The sequence below is a fragment of the Mandrillus leucophaeus genome, unplaced genomic scaffold, assembly GCF_000951045.1.
Source record: "Mandrillus leucophaeus isolate KB7577 unplaced genomic scaffold, Mleu.le_1.0 Scaffold20, whole genome shotgun sequence".
NCBI classification, from domain to species: domain Eukaryota; kingdom Metazoa; phylum Chordata; class Mammalia; order Primates; family Cercopithecidae; genus Mandrillus; species Mandrillus leucophaeus.
The window spans coordinates 881,774-903,237 of record NW_012102032.1 but is presented as its reverse complement, the minus strand read 5'-3'; the positions used below and the strand labels follow the sequence as shown (position 1 = coordinate 903,237).

General features: G+C 46.4%; 2 protein-coding genes across 5 annotated transcripts in view; one reads left to right on the top strand and one right to left on the bottom strand.

Moving 5' to 3' along the window:
* The window catches only part of BCAS3 (breast carcinoma amplified sequence 3), a 764,111-nt gene that overhangs the window by 25,934 nt on the left and 716,713 nt on the right, over positions 1-21,464 (bottom strand). The gene's annotated exons all lie outside the window — the stretch shown is intronic.
* Positions 443-6,467, top strand: LOC105539051. The gene is made up of 3 exons (XM_011979149.1): positions 443-615; positions 5,329-5,403; positions 6,278-6,467. The coding sequence occupies exons 1-3, from the start codon at positions 465-467 to the stop codon at positions 6,448-6,450; spliced, it is 399 nt and encodes a 132-aa protein (XP_011834539.1). The 5' UTR covers positions 443-464; the 3' UTR covers positions 6,451-6,467.

The following is a 21,464-nucleotide window of genomic DNA, read 5'->3' as shown; positions in this document are numbered from 1 at the left end:
GTGCAGACCTCTGGAGTGACTTCTGTGACACTGAGGCCAGTGGTTTTAAGACTGTTTCTGAGGAGCTACAGAGTTCCCCCGGTCTTCAGGGACCGCCTTAAGAACTGGGACAGGGAAGGCAATCCCCTTCCCAGGTTCAACCCAAATGGATCCCTACTTTCCTCTTTTTGATACAATGGGACTCCACCTAAAATTTCATTTAGGGCGGGGAGTGGTGCCTTACACCTGCAATCCCAACACTTTGAGAGGCCAACACGGGAAGATTGCTTGAGGCCAGGAGTTTGAGACCAGCCTGGGCAACAGAGCGAGACCCTGTCTCTATAGACAAATAAACAAATAAATTTTCATTTAAAGAAGGGGTTATATAGCCTAATGGTTTTAAAGCTTTCTTAACCATTACATTCTATAACCTATAACCAACCTCCTCATTTTATAGTTGGAGCTCAGAGAAGTTATGGCCCAAGATGGAACAGCAAGTCTGTGGCAGACGAGGTCCAGGAACTCGCTCTTCTGATGCCTCAGTTGAGAACACGTTCTACTTCGCCACCTGGTCTCCCAGCTACCCAAGGGCATATGAACAACCAGGGAATTATTTTGGGGGATACCAGCAAAGAGGTGGGTGATAGCATCTTCGGCAAGGATCTGTCCTTAAGCCAAAGCTGCTCCCCAGTTCCAAAAAGTCTGTAGTGTTCTGCTGAACGCTAAGATTAGATTTTACATGCGAGATCACTTCAAAGTCCGAATTTGAATTATTCTACTTTATTATACAGCAAGTCTTCTGTGAAAGCTTATTTCATCCACTCTCTCTTGGAAGGAGATTATAGTCATGCTCTGTTGCTTTAAGCACATACCATTTCCCCAGTGATTAGGTAACTGAATCCACCGCATTTATTGGGCTTGGTTCCTGCCAGCACCAGGAAGATGGGGAAAAAATGCAAATGCCAACGTTTCCCAAAGTTAAAAGTACACGAAACACACACTCTTTATCAGGCCTTGCTTCTCCTCTTTGATCAGCCGTCAGAAACTATCTTCCCCAGGCAGTCAGGACTGGACAGTGTCAGCACACACTCCCTGCCAATGACAGGTGGTAATAGAGAGGGTGCGAGCCCCAGCCTCGGCAGGCGGCCCTGCCTCTGATAATGGCCACAGCATTGAGGTGATAACCGTTCGTAAACACTCCGACAGCCGGTGACTCCATATATCAGCAAAGAGGACCAGATAATCCTGAACTCTCCTGGCCAGACAAAGGCCCTTGGCCAGCCTACTGCGATTTATATGTGTGGCAAGGGTCACTACTGGCTCCTGAATTTCATCAGCCAAGTTTGGCTTTGATTTATCTCGTACCTCATTGTAGGGAAGATTCCTGGCACTGCGAGAATGGACAGCATCTATAAGGGCGTTTCCCCAAGAAGAGGCCCACCTTGGGAGTGGGTTGCTTGGGATCAGCTTGTCAGGTAGGACTTGCGAATGGGGAGCTCCCTATGCCACCTCTCTCCACCAAGTAGGGTCAGGCTGTAGATCTGGTAAGCTAGGCTCTGGAAATTGGGGGTGTGGGGCTGGGTGTCAGATGATTCTCCCAAGGCCTGAATTGTCCTAGAGCTGTGCACTGGTAGTGCCAATCTCAGAGCCAACACTTGACCACCCTTGGCAACAACTCCCAGGTGCCTAGCTCCCCAGGGACACACAGGGCTGCTGACATCCACTAAGCTTCTGATTCTGCTGCCTACTCACTGCATGATGCGCGGGCAGTCCTTGTAGCTCCTTTTCCATCTCTAAACTAGAATGAATAACCCTTTGCCTGTCTCACGGGAGTGAAGAGATTAAGCAAAGTCCCCACTTCCAGCACTTCCCCCACTAGACCTTATTTGACAAGATCTCGTGCTACAGTGCTACAGCATCATCATTTTTCTGAAGGGTCTGCATGCGACACGGGGACTTAATCATAACAAGAAAATGTGGCCCTCCTCCTCCCTGTTCGCTCAGCGTTTTTTTTTTTTTTTTTTTTTTTGAGACAGTCTTACTCTGTCGCCCAGGCTGGAGTGCAGCAGTGTGATCTCAGCTCACTGCAACCTCTGCCTCCCGGGTCCAGACAATTCTCGTGTCTCAGCCTCCCGAGTAGCTGGGACTATAAGCACGTGCCACCATGCCTGGCTAATTTTTGTGTTTTCAGTAGAGACGGGATTTCACCATGTTGGCCAGGCTGGTCTTGAACTTCTGACCTCAAACAATGCACCTGTTGTGGCCTCCCAAAGTGCTGGGATTCCAGGTGTGAGCCACTGCACCTGGCTGCTATACACTCAGCTTTCTTATGGACAGAGATGTTTCAGAGCCTGGAAAATTGGGAAGAGAATGACCATTTGTTTTCTCACTTAACAAGAGTAGAAGGTCTATCTCTAGAAAGGAGTTCAGTTAATGTTTGCATATACTGTGTTCAGAGACCAAGGCAGGGGAGCTGATAGCAGGACCAAGAGGAATATCAAAAGCCAAAGCAGGAAGAAAACAAACAAAAGAAATTGGGCTAGGCATGGTGGCTCATGCCTGTAATCCCAGCACTTTGAGAGGCCGAGGTGAGCAGATCACTGAGGCCAAGAGCTCGAGACCAGCCTGGACAACACGGTGAAATGCTATCTTGACTAAAATTGGCTGGGCATAGTGGCGTGCACCTGCAATCCCAGATACTTGGGAGGCTGAGGCAGGAGAATAATTTGAACCTGGGAGGCAGAGGTTGCAGTGAACTGAGATTGAGTCACTGCACTCCAGCCTGGGTGACAGAGTGAGACTCTGTCAGTCAGTCAATCAGTCAATCAATCAATGTTATAGCAAGAAAGGTTAGGGTAAGAGAGTGGGCCCAGTCCATAAGAGATGGTAAAGGCCAGAGGGGTATGTAATATTTTAAGGGATAAAGTAACAGTACACAGGAGAAAAGAATTACGAGCTAGTGTCATAGTGGAGGATGGAAATAGGCCTGGACTTCAGAAAAGACTAACGCATGTGAGCTGTATGATTCCAGGCATGCGTCTCTGATTCCTCATCCATAAAACCGGAAAAACAATACAACCACATAGGACGGTTGTGAGGACTGCAGTAGATAAATGTAAAAGACCTGACACACAGTGAGTGTTCTGTACGTCATAGGTGTGTTCACGTACATGTTCTTAATGACAAATATGTGCGCCTTTATACCACTTGAGGCATCATCATAAATTTTGACTATCACAATGATCCTGAGAGGTCACAGAGGTACTATTCCCCATTTATGGTGGTGAAACTGGAAGCTCTGAGAAGTTAAGTGACATGTTCAGAGTCTCTGAGCAACAGATCTGGAACAAGGGTTTCTAATTCTTTGCTTGGAGCTCATTCTATCAGCTCACACATTGTTTCCCTCAGCAGCACCTGCAGTGGAGAACTGTTTTTTTGTTTTTGTTTTTTTGTTTTTTTGTTTTTTTTGAGACAGGGTCTCACTCTTCAGCCCAGACTGAAGTGCAGTGGCGCAATCACAGCTCACTGCAGCCACAACCTCCCGGTTGAAGTGATCCTACCACCTCAGCCTCCTGAGTAGCTGGGACTACAGGTGCGCACCACCATGCCCAGCTAATTTTTTGTCAAGATGGGGTTTCGTCACGTTGCCCAGACTGGTCTCAAACTCCTGTGCTCAAGTGATCCACCCACCTTGGCCTCCCAAAGTGCTGGGATTACAGGCATGAGCCACGGTGCCTGGTCAAGAACCGTTATATGTGTAAACCACTTCTATCTTTCCTACCATTTTGAGAACTCCTGTCACCTTCAACCAATGGTATTTAAAAATCCTTCCCACTGCTTGGAGTTTGGTGGTGATGACGATGAGTCACCCTGTATACGGGATGGCACATGGGAGGAAAAAAAATTGATAGTAGGTCTATTCTCTCTTAGCATGGGCACAGCTAGGAAGTCGAGGAGAGAAGATGGGAGACACCAGAAGTGTTCAGCAAAGAAGCACCTGATCATTTCTGCCATCCTGAGACGTCATACAGAGGATGCCATCGGTGGCCCTGCTTATCCTGCCAGAAGGAGTCCCATCAGAGGCTCTGTCAAACCCGCTGTCTCTTTCCCTTCCACCCCTCGCAGCCTCTTTGCTGAGGACGGCAAAGGTGCTCCTGGAATCTGCCTGTCCCAGGGTGACGGCAAGACTGCAGGTATGTTTCAGCAGGCACTGGGGTGAAGAGGCCAAGCCCTTGGAGGGTGAGGTCATCTCTGGGCTCTTAGGAAACTGCACATCTTGTCCACGTTGACAGCACAGCTATCATTCATCTGACCAGCCCAGGGATACCCCATCAGATGAGCTGGCCCTTTGAGTCCCATTACAGGGGAAAGTGTCAGTTTCAAGCGAGGAGAAGATGCTCACTTAGTGCAGGCTGTTTGCAAAGGACAAAATACACACGCTTGGCAACAGAGATCTTTTGTTGAAGTAGTGCTCTGCTATTTACAAAGCCCTCTCACATTTGTTATTTCAGTTAACTCGCACATACCTCAAATATTGGTTAGTGTCCACTATGATATGTGTCAAGCACTGTACAAGGTTCAGAGTAAGCTTAAAAAAAAAAGAAAGAAAGAGGAGCTTATGTGACTTCACCAAACTATGGGAAGCAGCAATGATCACCATTGTATAGATTTCCATCTTACTGAGTTTCAGACACATGAGGCACCTGGTTCTAAGTGCAACTGTCTTCGCAGGCTATCTCCTGGGGATCTTTGCCTTCAGGGCTGCCTCCTGCCCTAAATACCATTTTCTAAGAATGAGTTCAAGTCTTACCTGCTCAACTACTGAAGGTATAAAGACTACTCTTGCTCAAACTCTACAGGTACAAAAGGTGCTCTCTTTCCAGGTGAAGTTGATGAAAGCTAAGCACTTACTCAAAAAATGTGTGCTTGCAGACACAAAATTATGCAAGCAATGTTGGGGCATCTATGGATGCCTCTGAAACCCACCTGTGGACCCCAGGTTAATTAGATCATTCCTGTGGCCTTATTTCCGTACTGCCTTGCACTGTTCACATAAACTGCTTTTCTAACTAGTTTAAAAGCCCCCGAGGGCATGGATTCCTCCATAATGAAAATAGGCACAGAACTTTGTACATCATGCTTGCTCAAAACAGGTTCGTTTACTGACTGATGATGAAATTTGACAGTCACTTTAGAGTCAACACCCTTTGGGTGGGGTACCAGAGCCTGAATATCTAGGGTCAGAGTAGGCAGAAAGTGGAGTTAAAATTAAAAGAGAGGAAGGAAGAAGAAGATAAGTGAGCAGAAAACAATGTCACGATTTTACTGCCTTCTGTGCACTTATTTTAGATTTGGAGATCCTGGAAATTGGAAAAAACAAAACAATCTGTCTAGGATGGCAGAGAGAGAGTTGGTCTCATCCAGGTGAGCGTCCCGAATCCTGCTTCCCAGCTTGGCATCCTGTGTTATACTCTTTCCCCAGAGGAGAAATGGGTCAGGTTCTTGGATTTCACAAACCCATTAAAGGCATGCTGTGACAGCTGGGAAGCTGGTAGCTCCCGGGGAGGCTGGGGGAACATGTGCTTTGCCTTTGTATACCATTGTTAAAGGGGCAAGGGAAGCCTAGGGACTGCAGGTGGAGGGGGACAGGTAGGATGCTCCTCTAAGCTGATAGCGTCTAATCACACTCTAGCTATTTAAGAGGCTGTGGCACAGCCTCCGCTTTGCATTAATGAGGTTCTGCCCAGGTCTGGACTTTGCTGAGAGCCTGTTGATCAGATTTCTAACCACCAGGGAGGCCAGATACCAAAAGCAAAACCGGCATTAAGCAGTGCTTTGCAAGATGTAAGCCCTCCTGGGTGAGAGGCTGTGATGATGACGTCTACAATAACTAAGAAATGATCCCAGGCATGATAAGGGGAACCAGTGTAGAGGGGAGCCTCCTTGGCAAGCTTACCAAACTGCTCACCAAACTGAGCTTAAGACTGCGGCTGCGGGGAGCACCCCTTTCTCCACACTACAAGCTGGTTCCTATAATGCACAGGTTGAGGACATTAGCTCTTCTTGGTGCAATGGTCAATTTCATATGTTAACTTGACTGGGCTAAGGGATGCCCAGATAGCCAGTAAGGCTTATTTCTGGGTGTGTCTGGGAGGGTGTTTCTGGAAGAGATTAGCATTCGAGTTGGTAGACTGAGGAAAGAAGATTGCCCTCACCATTGTGGGTAGGCATCATTCAACTGAGGGCCTAAATATATTAAAAAGGTGGAGGAAAGGCAAATTTTTTCTGTCGGAGTTAGGACACTCACTCCTGCCCTTGGACGTTGGTACTCCTGGTTCTCAGGCCTCTGAACTTGGACCAGGACTTACGCCATCAGCTCCCCTGGTTATACACCACCAGCTTTCTTGGTTCTTCACCTTCAGACAGCAGACAGTGGGACTGCTTGACCTCCATTTCCAATTCCCAAAATAAATCTTCTTATATCTATGCATCTCTGTAGGTATCTCTTTTATTAGTCATTTCCTTGGAGAACCCTGACTCATATAATTGGCCATCAGATGTGTCCACAGGTATATTATATATACCACAGCTATATTATATATTATACCTGTGGACACATCTGATGGCCAATTATATGAGTCAGGGTTCTCCCACAGTGAGATAGATATAGATATATATCAGATATTATATTATATTATATGTGTATCATATGGCATGGTCCTGAGCCAGGGAGGAGGAGTTCAACAGCAATTGGACTAAGAATTTATTTGCAATCTAACATAGTTAGTTTGACAAGGAGGCCATTTTCACAATTGCAATGTATGATTATAATGTACGCTTTAAATGTTAGAACATAGATTATAAATCAAGACATTTAGGTCATAACTGGAACTCTCTCATTAATTTTTCTGGTTACTCTGGGCAAGTCACTAATCCCTCTGGGTGTAATATGTATATATATATGTGTGTGTTTGTATATGTGTATATAAATATATATGTGTGTGTATACATGTGCATATATGTGTATGTATACATATATATATAAAATACACACATACATGTATGTAATATGTCATATGCATTATGTCATGACTAACAGATTAGTTCACTGTGGGAAGGCAGGTAGGGTGAGAGGATATGAGGACCCCATCTGTCCCTTTCAATCCTTTAGATTGGTTCCCAAGATAATAGCCCTCCCATATCCACAGGTAGAGCAAAGGGGCCTGAACTCCAGCAATCTTTTATGACTCCGATTATCTAATGTTCACCAAACTTGTGACAACCAGTGAACCATGTTTGTCCCATATGCATCCACTTGGCTGTGGGGTTTGGGTTTTGGGCATTAGGTTATTCTTAAAGGATACCACTCATGTTTAGAAGTGAACTGAGCGGAGAAAGGAAAGGTACCAATACAGCAAAGAAATGCCTTCACCAATGTTGAAAAGCCAGGAGACGCTGACGTGCCAGGTGTGGTGACAGCACGCACATCTGTTCTCACAGGCCCTCAAGGACTCCAGTGAGAAGGAGCTATTCCTTAGTCAGAAGTCTATGAGCAGACTGCCAGGTGTGGCCAACACGGTCCTGAGCCAGGGAAGAGGGGTTCAATAGCAATGGAACTAAGAATTTCTTTGCAATCTAACATAGTTATTTTGGCAAGGAGGCCATTTTCGCAACTGCAATGTATGCAGTTGCATAATACACACTTTAAAGCTTAGAACATAGATTACGTCTAGGTCATAACTGGAACGCTCCCATTAACTTTTCTGGTTACTCTGGGCAAGTCATTACTCCCTCTGGGTCTTTTAAAAAAATTTTTTATTCTTTTTCTCTCTCAGCAGAATCATCCCTCTAGGTCTTAATTTACCCATTTATGACACAGAAAATAAATAAATGATGCCCATCTAAGGGGTTCACATTGGCACTAATAGTTTCAATGTCATTAATAATAATATACTTCCAGAAAATGGTGTCTGATATTTGAGGTATCCTAGGGTAAAAGCTACCAATTTCGTTTTCTACAAACCAGATAACGATCAGCAGTTATAACATAAGAGTCTTGTTTTTACCCAATTAAAGGCATATGTTGAGCAGAAGACCTGGGTTCAAATGCCAGCTCTTGCTACTTTCTCACTGCATGACCTTGGGAGAGTCATTTCCCCTCTTTGAACCTTGCTTTCCTCATCCACTGCAATGGGTACAATGGTGCTCCACCCCACCCGACCTCCCAAAAGATATGTCCAGCAGGAGCCTCAGAATGTGGCCTTATTTGGAAATGGGTCCTTGCAGATGTAAGTAAGGATCTCAAGTTGAGATCATCCTGGATTTAGGGTGGGTCCTAAATCCAATGACTGGTGTCCTTAAAAGAGAAAAGAGGGGATCAGAGACACAGAAGGAAGAAGCCCATGTGAAGACAAAGACAGGTGTGAGTTATCCTGCCTAAGCCAAGGAATGCTAGGAGCGGTGAGAAGCCGGAAGAGGCAAGGAAGGACAGCATGGCGCTGTTCACACCCTGATTTCAGAATGCTGGCCTCCAGAAATACAAGAAAATGCATCTGTTGTTTTAAGTCACCAAGTTTATGGTAATTCCTTAAAGCAGCCTAGGAAAATAATAAACCTATAAAACAGGGAAACAAATGTTTGGCTTCCAGGGCTGCTGTGAGCATCAGATCAGATAGTATTAGGAAAGACTTTATTAAACAAAAGTTGGTCAGGCATGGTGGCTCACGCCTGTAATTCCAGCACTTTGGGAGGCCGAGGCAGGTGGATAACCTGAGGTCAGTAGTTTGAGACCAGTCTGACCAATACGGTGAAACCCCATCTCTACTAAAAAATATAAAAATTAGCCGGGTGTGCTGGTGTGCATCTGTAGTCCCAGCTACTTGGGAAGCTGAGAAAGGAGATTTATTGAACCCAGGGGACAGAGGTTGCAGTGAGCCGAGGCTGTGCCATTGCACTCCAGGCTGGGTGACAAAGTTGAGACTCTGCCTCAAAAAAAAAAAAAAAAAAAAAAGAAAAGAAAAGAAAAGAAAAGTTATGGGAGGCCACTGTTTTGAACTGAGCTTCTGCACTAGGCCCCACAGACCAGACCAAAATGAAATGGAATCACCCATATGCTAAATGTCACATAATCAAACGGAAACTTCAAGGAAGCAGACAGATCCCAAAACAGACCAGCTATTCCAGAAAATAGGAGATTTCAGTCTAACTGAGTCAGGGTAGACTTTAATCCTTTACAAAAAAATAACCTGGCCAGGCACGGTGGCTCACGTCTGTAATCCCAGCACTTTGGGAGGCCGAGGTGGGTGGATCACCTGAAGTCAGGAGTTTGAGACCAGCCTGGCCAACATGGTGAAACCCCGTCTCTACTAAAAATACAAAAATAGCCGGGCATGGTGGCGCATGCCTGTAATTCTAGCTACTCAGGAGGCTGAGGCAGGAGAATCGCTTGAACTTGGTGGGCAGAGGTTGCAATGAGATCCGCGGCACTGCATTCCAGCCTGGGCAATAAAGAGAGAGTCCGTCTCAAAAAAAAAAAAAAAAAAAAAGAAAAGAAAACCTTGAAGTAACCTGATGTTAACCAACGAGCTTTTTTTTTGTTTCCTTGGTCTCACCTTATAAAACCCACTGTTGTCCCATTGCCCAGTGGGAGTTCTCATTCTATTTTGTAGAATGGAGGCTGCACAGATTCATGAATCACTAATAAAAGCCAATTCGATCTATAATGAAGTTTGTTATAATTTTGTCTTTTGACAAGTGCTTTGTAAGCTATACAGGCCCATTCAAAATTAGAGGATTACTCCAGGGCTCTGTAAGCAGCTCTTCTTAGGGGCAGTGGGATTCTTTGAAAGGCTAAGAGAGTGACTGAGGGAACACTGGGCCAGAGGCAAGCAGCCAGAGGAGCAATACTGGAGCCTGGGCAACGCCACCGGTAAGGCTGACTGGTTATGCGTCAATTACATAGCAAAGGCCTTTGGTGGGGAGTGAAAGCATATGGTGAATATGTGCACCCCACTTTCTCTGAGGATGCCTGCAGGGGGCACAGAAGAGTAGGTGAAGCAACCTCTTAGCTCTGATCTCCCCACATCTGAGGGTGGGGATAGAACTTTTTAGCTCCCTAAATTCTTCAATAAACAAGCAGAATTATACTCAACATGGGTAAGAATGGAATGAGATTGACTGTTCTGGGCAGGAACATCACTAGTGTAAGCTATCTGAAGGGCAATTTGGCAATATGTATTAAGAATCAAGGCCAGACGCGGTGGCTCACACCTGTAATCCCAGCACTTTGGGAAGCTGAGACAGGCGGATCACTTGAAGCTGGAAGTTCAAAATCAGCCTGGCCAACAGAGCAGAACTCTACTAAAAATACAAAAATTAGCCGGGCGTGGTGGTGTATGCCTGTAATCCCAGCTACTCAGGAGGATGAGGCAGGAGAATCACTTGAACCTAGGAGGTGGAAGTTGCAGTCTGCCGAGATGGCGGCACTGCACTCCAGCCTGGGTGATGGAGGGAGACACTGTATCCAAAAAAAAAAAAAAAAAGTTAAAAACGTGCCCAACTACTACTGACCTAGGCAGGGATGCCACTTCCAGAAATCTAGCTGAAATAAATAACCTAGGAAGCAACAACTGTCATGCATAAATACACTCATTGCCATTTTAACACAGCCCCATAATACGGTACTTGTTAAGAAAATTAGACTTCATTCTTGCAGTAGAATATTAGGTAGTCATAAACATGATGTTTATAATTAGAAATTCTTTAAGATACAATGTTAAATTAAAAAAAGACAAAAGTATACAGTTATTATTATTGAACCATGTAAAAGAAACATGGAAAAACATTCTAAATGATTCACCACAAAATGCTAACCGCGCTGTCTCTGGGTAGTCAGGCTACAGGGGATTCTTCTGTTACTTTATACTTTTCCATATGTTTCCTACTTTTTTTTTTTTTTTTTTTTTGAGATGGAGTCTCACTCTGTTGCCCAGGCTGGAGTGCAGTGGCGTTCTCTCAGCTCACTGTAACCTCTGCCCCCCGGGCTCAAGTGATTCTTGTGCCTTAGCCTCCCGAGGAGCTGGGATTACAGGCATGTGCCACCACGCCCAGCTAATTTTTGTATTTTTAGTAGAGAGAGGTTTCAACATGTTGGCCAGGCTGATCTGGAACTCTTTTTTTTTGAGACGGAGTTTCGCTCTGTCGCCCAGGCTGGAGTGTGGTGGCGCGATCTCGGCTCACTGCAAGCTCCGCCTCCCGGGTTGGCACCATTCTCCTGCCTCAGCCTCCCAAGTAGCTGGGACCACAGGCGCCCGCCACCATGCCTGGCTAATTTTTTGCATTTTTAGTAGAGATGCGGTTTCACCGTGTTGGCCAGGATGGTCTCCATCTCCTGACCTCGTGATCCATCCGCCTCGGCCTCCCAAAGTGCTGGGATTACAGGCGTGAGCCACCGCGTCCGGCCTGGTCTGGAACTCTTGACCTCAAGTGATCCACCTGTCTCGGCCTCCCAAAGTTCTGGGATTACAGGCTTGAGCCACTGTGCCCAGATGTTTCCATTTTTTTTTTTTTTGTATTTTATTTGTATTTTTAATTGTATCATTATTTATTATTTAAAAAAATTTTTTTTAGAGATGGGGTCTCACTCTGTCACTCAGGCTGGAGTGCAGTGGTGCAGTCATAGCTCACTGCAGCCTTGAACTCTTGGGCTCAAGCAATCCTCCCACCTCTCCCAAGTAGCTGGAACCACAGGCACCTGTTAATTTTTTTTTTTTTTGGTAGATATGGAGTCTTGTTTGTTGCCCAGGCTGGGTCTCAAACTGTTGGCTTCAAGTGATGATCCCGCCTTGGCCTCCCGAAGTGCTGGGATTACAGGCATGAGCCACTGCATTTGGCCTACAGTTTTTGTAATCCATTTTTTAAGGGAAAAAAAAAGAAAAGAAAAAGATGAGAAAGAAAACAATGCCTCCTGGGAGAAGCACTCATGCTGGGACCAGGCGGTGGGCCCACAGGAAGTGTGGAAACGGTGCAGCACACCAACATGGCACAAGTATACATATGTAACAAACCTGCACGTTATGCACATGTACCCTAGAACTTAAAGTATAATAATAATTTAAAAAAGAAGTGTGGAAGGTGCCTGACCCCTGACCTTGCTGTGAGCCTCCTCTGTCAAGTCCTGTGCTCGGTCCTTACTCAGCCGGGGGCAGGTGAGCCTGCAGCTCCATGGCCCATGTCTGACTCTTCTCCCAGTGGCCATGGCCGGCTGCACGCAATGTTGACTCATCCCTGTGTGTACACATGGCATATTTATTTTTAATTCATATTAGGAATGTGCACCAACTTGTGTGTGAAAAATGGCAGAAACGATTCCGCCTCTGTACAAATTTCATAATCAGATCAGAAAGGGCTAGAAGAACAACTCTGGAAGGAGTTGATTTTAAAATCAAGTCCCTTTACCTGTCCTCTTTGTCTCCCCTCCCTACAACTAACCTCTGGATAAACAGGCCCGGCTTCCTAGGAGATACCTTTTCATGACTGTCAAGAAATGGCTGAGGCCCTCACACATCATGAGGTCATTGAGCAGGGCTGTGAGCCCAAGAGATCAGTCATCAGTGTAGGTCCCAGTAAGGGGAATGTTGACTGGCTGCACATTCAGAACAAACATGGAGGTGCTTCAGAGAACAAGGGAGCTTTCCACGTCAGGCTGAAACTGGCATTCCCAGACTGGACGCCAGAGACCCTTTACTCTTCTGTTTTAAACTTGGCATGCTCATGATTTCTCCCCTTCCAAGTGAGAAGAGAAGAATCATTTTGTAGCTGGGCTGCAATGACAATGTTTCCTGTCTGGTTGTAGTGGCTCACGCCTGTAATCCCAGCACTTTGGGAGGCCGAGGCGGGTGGATTACCTGAGGTCAGGAGTTCGAGACCAGCCTGGCCAACATGGTGAAACCCCATCTCTACAAAAATACAAAAATCAACTGGGCGTGATGGCAGGTGCCTGTAATCCCAGCTACTTGGGAGGCTGAGGTAGGAGAATCGCTTGAACCCGGGAGGCGGAGGTTGCAGTGGGCCGAGATTGCGCCATTGCACTCCAGCCTGGGCCACAGAGTGAGACTCAGTCTCGGAAAAAAAAAAAAAAAAAAAAAGAAAGAAAGAAAATGTTTCCTGTAGGCTGCTCTGGCCTGCTTCTTCGGGTGGATAGAAAACATACACACAGTGCTGTGATAGGATTCCTATGGCAGGGCTCGGAATACACTGCAAGACAAACTATCCTCGGAAACCTAACAATTCCTTCAATGGAAAAACAAGGAACTGAATCTCTCAAGACAGCAAGCATTCAAACTGAGTTTTCTAGGACAGTCCTCATTCCAAATAATTAAGTCTGTGGTCAGGTATCAGGAAAGGTAAGATAACTAACATTTGTCGGGTGTCCATTTTGCATCAGGCATAGCTAGTTACTTTATACACACTACTGCCTTTAAATCATCCCAATAACCTTATGAGGCAGATGTTACTGTTCCCATTTTTACAGTTCAAGAAACTATGCCAGAGAGAAGTCAAATTGTTGCTCAAGGTGACAAGGTCAAGGGTACAGTCAGGATTCGGATCCTAGGTTCATCTGGCTCCAAAGCCTGTCATTTCTCCACTAAAACTACCGTGCTGAATTTTTCTTCGGAAACTATGGCTGCAGTGCCAGTGAGGGGGTTTTCAGCTCCGTCTTTCTATTCCAGAATTTTTAAGTGGTTCTTGCAGTTGGGTGGTAGGGGGTGGAAGGAGCAACGCAGCTAAATCCTGTGATTTCTGTGCTCCACAAATAAGCCAAACACGAGGCTCTCAACTGAGAACTTTGAAGTCTGAAACCTGGGGCCAAGACGTCTTCTGTTTTTATTAATCAAAGAAGATGTTTCAAAACCCAGATTTACCATGACTGGATTTCAGATGTGAAACCCAATATACACACAGACAGGAGTGGCTTGTCCTCTTGGATTATTTCTGATCTTTTACTCTCCTCTGAGGATCTGTGTTTCCTCAGAGTGTGAACTGTCTGCCTCCCCAGCTGGCGGAGGTGTCTGGAGGCGCAGCTTGCAGGCCTGGGCCCCTGCTGGCCTTGGGAATTTCAAAGAGCAGGGAGGGATGGGTGGGCACGCTGGCTCCGATCTGGAGCCAGCGGCTATTTGTTCCTCTAAGGCCCTAGAACAGTAGCTGTGGGGAAAGGAAAGGAGGAGTCCACCTGCCCTGAAGGGGAGGGTCCTGGATGTGCCTGCTGGTACTGGAGTTGACTAGTTTGATGCCTGACCCATTTTTAGCTTTGTTATTTTGGTAGTCTCCTAACCATGTGGGCTTTAAAATGGTGTTCCCAGCTTGGGCAATAAACGTGTATTTGGAGTGTGTGGTCAACCTTCCACCTCTCTCGACCACCTAAACCCAACAGCTCACTCCAAAGGACAAACCTGTACCAGCTTTTCAGGTGCAGGGGCCTTGGGATGAAGATCTGGGCCTGGCCTGCCATTCTGACTGGGGGCAAAGTATATTACAGAATCCCGACTTTCCCTGCCCTTACACTGAAGCTGTTCAACAAAGACTCGGCCTGAGAAGAGCAGGCTAAGCAGCAGCACTGTTTTGGACAATGGAGGGGTCACTCGCTGGAGTGGCTGGGGATGGTCTCCATCAGGCCTTGAGGCTTCAGGTGGGCAGAGGACCTTGCATAAAGGGCTGATGGGCTGAGCATGGGTGTGAAGCCTGGATGTTCCCCACTCAAGGGCGGTGGAAGAGTCCACTGGAACAGGAAGTCTCTCATGAATATCTCACATATTTTCACAGAATAAGTGCATATTTTCTCATAATTCTTTCTTTCCTTTTGCTTGTGGGATCACAGCAATTTTTACCACAGGCAGGACACATGCTGTCAACTCCATTTCATAGATAAGGAAGCTGAGGCTCAGGGTAGTTCAGTGACTTGCCTCAGTCACGTTAGTTTCTCACCGTCCAGGGTGGTTGTGCGACCCTCTGTGAAGGTCTCAGTGAACAAACTGGCACGCTGCAGAAGCATCATGGCTGCCAGAGGTGGGTGCGGAAGTGGAACCAGTGGGGTGGCCTGGTGAGTGACCTTGCTACAATCTGGCCAGTGCTTGCTCAGGGCCCTCATCTCACAGGGACTCCTCTGACTTTCAGCCTCAGGTCCTGGTCTTGCAGCCTTTGGGGGTGGGGGTAGAGCTCAGCTTGGTATCACTAGAATTTATCACACAAGGTGTGTTCGGAGCCTGTTCCACACCTGAAACGGGGCTGCCTGGGAACTGTCATTTCCTGCCTCGACATGTCAGAGTATTTGTTCAGCTTTGGCCAGCCTTGGCTGGTCCCCCTGACTCAGCAGCCCAGGCGTGGAAACCAGGGAGAAAGGAGGGAAAAGTTGAGAAGCTGCAAGAACACATAGGGTGAGCAACGAGGCGTAGTCGTCTTAACAATGATAATAATCCCTCATGCTGCACACTGCTCTACCCTTCACAAGGTGCTTTCGCAGCCATTTGCTCTCTTAATCCTCACAACACCCCCTAGAGAGGAAGATAAGGCAACGATTACTATTCCCCATTTCACAGTTGAGGAAATCAGGGCAGGGAAGTGCAGCAGGGCAGAACTTAGACTGGAGAACCCAATTTTGCGCTCAATACTTTTGCTGTTCAAAGTGTGCTCCACCCACCAGCAGCAGCGGCATCACCTGGAAGCCTGTGAGAAAGGTGGCTGCTCAGGCCCCTCCCCAGACCTCCTGTGTCACCAGCTGCATTTTAATAAGACCCTCAGGGGATCTGTGTGCACGGAAGCTGCAGAATCACTGCTCACACCCTACTTCCCTCCCCCTGACCTGTCCCCAAAAGCATTTTTTGACTGTTGGTCCCCTTAGAGTATATCTGGTTCTATTTCTTCTTTTAATGGAGACCCAGGGATGGGAGGGGACAGGACGTGGCCTGTGACAGAAGCAGGAGCAGACAGAACCTTGGTCTTGCACATCGGTTTGGGCCCATTACATCCGGCTTGTTTATCCAGCAGACATTCAACTGGTGTCTCCCTTTCCTCTCCTCCCTCTCCCCACCCCATGAGGTCAATCCTCAAATTGCCTTCAGCCGCCAGTCCCTTGGCCTCTCCCTGCAGTTCCAGTCTTGTGTTAGGCATTAACATGAGTTCCAGGGACGGGGGGTTAACACTCCATTAAAGCAAACAAGAGAAATTCATACCTCCCGCTAGCAGCCTAGGAGCCTGGCGGGAGTGCTGCGGCACCAGGCCTTCTCTGCACAGCTGCAGAGGGCAAGCAAGGCTTGGGTCTGTCTCTGCCCTTTCCTCTTACAGGCCTTACTGCCTACAGGAGAGGGGTGGGGAGTCCAGGCCTGCCTGCAGAGAAGGCTCTGCTTAGGCCTTGTCAAAAGCCCACTTCGTTAGAAAGTGTGAAAAGTGCCCAAATCGCTGTGTTAATCTGGTTATGACTTCCCCTCAACTCACAGTCTCATTGTGTGCCAAGTGTGGCACCTACGGGTACAGAGATTCTGAGGCTGTGGCTGGCGCCTCGAGCGAGCGTGGGGTCAGGATCACCCCTCCTTCCCTCCACTTCTACTCCATCGAGGCCAATCAGGATGTTATTCATTTCGCTAGCTGAGAAGTAAGTTCGAAAAGGCCAGTAGAGCCTCCTCTCACCCCTTCCTTGTGCAAGAAATGCCAATTCCTCCCTTGAGGAGGAAGCAACTTATTTTGTTTCTGCTATACTCAGGCAAGGAGCAGATTTATAGTCAGCCCAGGGTGTGTTTGTGTGTGCAAAGACACCCATCTTTTTATCTTTGGGCCTAAGGTACATACTGGATTAGAAGATTCGATTCATCCATAAGGAGGGAAAAAATAAAAAAGCCAAAGCACCAAGGGGCTCCCAGGAGGGGCCCAGAGACCTCTTGTTACTGCGTCAGATGGACATGGACCTGTCATCTAACTCTGAATTAGGGCTAACAGCTGAACGAAGGAATTAATTTCTCACTGTTTCATTTTAGTTTTAGAAATGCCTTTAGGGTTGAAAAACTACTAGAATTGTTTTCTTACATCCCTCAGATTGGGGAAAAAATAGGTAAAGAAGTAAAAGCAGTGTTTGTTGTAGAAATACCTATCAAAAAGCTCAAAGAGCTGGCAAAAGTCAGTAGTCCTTTCCAGGCCTCCCTCTGAACGGAAGAGGCCTAGAGATGAGCTGTATGTCCTCTGATGCGGGAGGTGGCTCTCCAGTTCTGAAGATCTGAAATGGGTGCTGGAGGATGAACCAGCCCTTCTCCTTCCACCCCTGCCCTCGGAGCTACCCTCGAGCAGCAGTTGCTTGTACCTTTTCACCTAGCTGCAATCTCTTCTCTTCATTTAGCACCTCCTTACATCTTCCTGGTTAAGCCATTCCGAGATGGGGAAGGGGGAGAGATGAGGTGGTTATAAGGCCATTGAGCTCTGTCAGCAGAAAGAGCACTCAATCGAGAGTGGGAAACTAGTGTTCGATCTAGCTCTAGTATGTCCTAACCACGTGACCTTGTGCAAAGCACTTAACCTCCCAGAACTTCAGCTTCCATTGTATAAGAGGAATAATACTGCTAGTTATTATTACTAATTTTAAGTTTCAAAATTGTGCTAAGAGTCAAATGATAGGCTATATGACAGATCATTCAAGAATCGAACGTGGAATCTGAATGTCAAGTACTGATTTTACTCCCAGAAGCCAGCTGGCCTTCGGTTGGTGCTTTCACCACTTTACACCAGGTACTTTGAGGTGTAAGAATAATTCCCATGCTATCTGGCTTCTTCAGGAAGGGAAACAATAGTTCAGGATGCAGCTAAACTGGAAATGGGAAGTCACCAGCAATGCCTTTACAATAGCTTTAATATTGCACGAGATACTCAACTCCTGTCCTCCAGGATCAAACTGAGCTCACCCTGAAGTTATTTTGATGTCTCAAAGATATCTAAGGACAAAGAAAGTGCCCAGCACAGATCTTGCCACAAAACAGGTGCCCAATAATTGTTTACTGAATGAATGGAGGAAAGAACAAGCCTTCACTATATTTAGATCTGAAGTACGTATGATGGGTCTGAAAGGGATCACCAGACAGCACCATCCTTCAATCTCTCATTCTAAAATAACTCTGAGTTGTGGCAAATGGCAGGATCTCCTTCTTTTTTAAAACTGAAGGCTGGGCATGGTGGCTCATACCTGTAATCCTAGCACTTTGGGAGGCTGAGGCAGGAGAAGTATTTGAGCTTGGGAGTTCAAGACCAGCCTTAGCAACATAGGGAGATCTCATCTCTACTAAAAATAGAAAAAAGTAGTCAGGTGTGGTAGCACATGCTTATAGTCCCAGCTACTTAGGAGGCTGAGATGGGAGGATCGCTTGAGCCTGGGAGGTTGAGGCTGCAGTGAGCCATGATTGTACCACTACACTGCCACCATGGCAACAGAGTAAGACTCTGTCTCAAAAAATAAATAAACAAATAAATAAAATAAAAAGACTGAATAATATTCCATTGTATACATACACCACAGTTTCTTTATCCATTCATCCACTGACAGATTGTTTCCATATCTTGGCTTTGTGAATAATGCTGCAGGAACATGGACACACAGGTATCTTTATGAAGTGATGATTTAATTCCCTTTGGGCATACCTTAAATATATACAATAAAATTTATTTATTTATTTATCTATTTATTTATTTTTGAGACAGAGTCTTGCTCTGTTGCCCAGGCTGGAGTGCAGTGGCATGATCTCAGCTCACTGCAACCTCCACCTCCTGGGTTCAAGTGATTCTCCTGCCTTAGCCTCCCGAGTAGCTGGGATTATAGATGTGCGCTACCACGCCTCGCTAATTCTTATATTTTTAGTAGAGACAGCGTTTTACCATGTTGGCCAGGCTGGTCTCAAGCTCCTGACCTCAGGTGATCCGCCTGCCTCGGCCTCCCAGAGTGCTGGGGTTACAGCACTCTGTAATGCCATGACTCATGGCACCCAGCCAAAATTTATCTATTTTTTCATGAAATAAAAGAACCCAAAAAAGGAGCAATCCCTAAGTTCCTTAGAGGCACATTCCTGAGTTTTCTACTCAGTAGATCCCTTCTCTCTACAATCTTTAAGTGAGTATAATTTATGTTTCTATTTTTCCTAGAAAGATAATGTCCCAAAGCCAATTGTTTAGGAAAGATTAAGCATGCTTCATGAATTCCACTGCTGGGGACACGAAGCAGTGTTAGGTCTTAAATATATAAAAAAGTAGAGCCAGCTCTTTCCATGGCAATTGCCCAAAAACGTCGTCTTTGTCTACATATGGTACCTCTTCCACACTTCTTTAATAGTCAGCTTTGAAACATATGCTAGCTTTAAAAAACATGTTGGATTACAGTCAGGTCCATTATTCCACAAAATGGAGTAGGCAATCAGACTGTCTACACCAGGGGGCAGTGAGGGGCTCTGGTCTAAAACCTTTCCGAGAAGCAGAGCTGGACCAATAATCTCAGTGCAGAATTTCCACTGGAGTCCCAAATACTCAGTTGTTCAGAAACTCTGTTCAGTCAGTGGGTTAGTATTTTCATCCCCACACATCTGAGGGATTCATGACAAGGTTCCATCAGTAACAGTGGCTCGTGGTCATGGCTATTCTCAAGAACTTTAGGTTGGAGGGTGTTAGTGTGTAGGGTGGCAGAGTGGGGGTGTGGTTTGTGCAGTTGGAAAGAACCTGTGGTCTGGAGTCATTCCCAGACTTCCCTCATGAGAAGAATCACCTGGAATGCTTACTGAGCAAATGAATTCTCAGGCCCTTCTGGATATTCCAACACAGTGGTTCTAGGGTAAGACTGGATTCTTATCCAGGGACTTTGGGAACCACTGCTCCAAAGCACAGATCCTCAAATCCAGCCTTAAGAATCTTTGCCCAAGAGGGCCAGGCGCAGTGGCTCACGCCTGTAATCCCAGCACTTTGGGAGGCCGAGGTGGGTGGATCACGAGGTCAGGAGATCGAGACCATCCTGGCTGATATGGTGAAACCCCATCTCTACTAAAAATACAAAAAATTAGTTGATTTTGTGGTAGCGGGCACCTGTAGTCCCAGCTATTCAGGAGGCTGAGGCAGGAGAATGGCGTGAACTCGGGAGGCGGAGCTTGCAGTGAGCTGAGATCGCACCACTGCACTCCAGCCTGGGTGACAGAGCGAGACTGTCTCAAAAAAAAAAAAAAAAAAAAGACTCTTTACCAAGAGGTTGCAAAAGCACATGACTGTCCTCCCATAATCATGGCAGCTTAGGTATAACAATGTGGTCCCTTGCGGGCAACCCAGATTCTATAAAGCAAGTTGACTTCATTGGGAAATTGCTGACTACTCCTATTCTTAGCTTCCTCGGTTTTCCTCTTCCCTCTCTGACCACTCCCAAGTCTCTCCCGAGGCCTCGCTTTATTCTCTCTGCAACTCAAATGCTGGTACCCTCAGTCCTCTTCTCTTCTTTCTCTGTAAACTATCCTTCAGTGAGCTCAGCTACTCTAACGATAACAAATACCCAGTACTACCTATATGCTACTGACTTCCAAAACTGCACCTCTAACTCAGGTCTCTCCTGGGCTCCAAGTCCATCTGCGTAAGACCAAACACCTTCACTTGGATGTTCCTCAGGCATCTCCAACTCAACATCTCCCAAACAAATTCATTACCTTACTTCTCCAGCCCTTGCTCTTCCTTCTCTAGCCTTACTTAGGTGGCTGGCAACACCATCTTCTGATGGGCCCAAACATTGCCCCTCCATCCAGCTGACCAGTCAGTCTTGTGGATTTTACTTCCCAAGCCCTCTTGAATTTGTCTCCTACTTTTCTTAGCCACTGGGCTTAGGCTCTTACCAGTTCTCATTGGGATTATTCCAGCAATCTTTAAACTGGTCTTTCTACCTATTAATGTGGCTTCCCCTCAATTCACTCTTCCTAGTGCCACCTGAGTGACATTTCTATAATGCGAATCTGAACATTTTACTCATCTGCCCTCAGGATTAAGCCCAATCTTCTTAGCACAACTGTCTATCATCTGGCCCCTAGCAGCTTTCCAGACTCTGAACACTACATCCTACCTTGCTCCCTGCCCCCTGTGCCTGCGCATCTACTGCTCCCTCTGCCTGGAATGCCTTCCCTGGTGAAGTCCTTTTCATCTTTGAGGACTTAGGTCAGCCGGAGAAGTCTACCACTCCCCTTCTGGGTCTGACTTAGGTTTTCCAACAGGCCCCCACAACACCCTAGGCTTACCTTCACATTGCACCTAGAGTCACCAGTTCCACAACAGACAGAATAGATGTCTATTATGTGCCAGCCGCTATGCTGGATGATGGGAAATTTGGTAAAGGAGACAGACAAAAGCAATAAAATATTTTATGGCCCTATTCTTCCCACTAGACTGTAAGTTCCTGATGGGCAACATCTGGCTTTTCATTTTTTAGATCTCTGTGTCCCCAA

Coding starts and splice junctions, on each gene's coding strand:
- LOC105539051 (XM_011979149.1), top strand. CDS start 465: ATGGAACAGCAAGTCTGTGGCAGACGAGGTCCAGGAACTCGCTCTTCT. Junction 616..5,328: donor TGGGGGATACCAGCAAAGAG/GTGGGTGATAGC, acceptor CACTTATTTTAG/ATTTGGAGATCCTGGAAATT. Junction 5,404..6,277: donor AGAGAGTTGGTCTCATCCAG/GTGAGCGTCCCG, acceptor TGTCGGAGTTAG/GACACTCACTCCTGCCCTTG.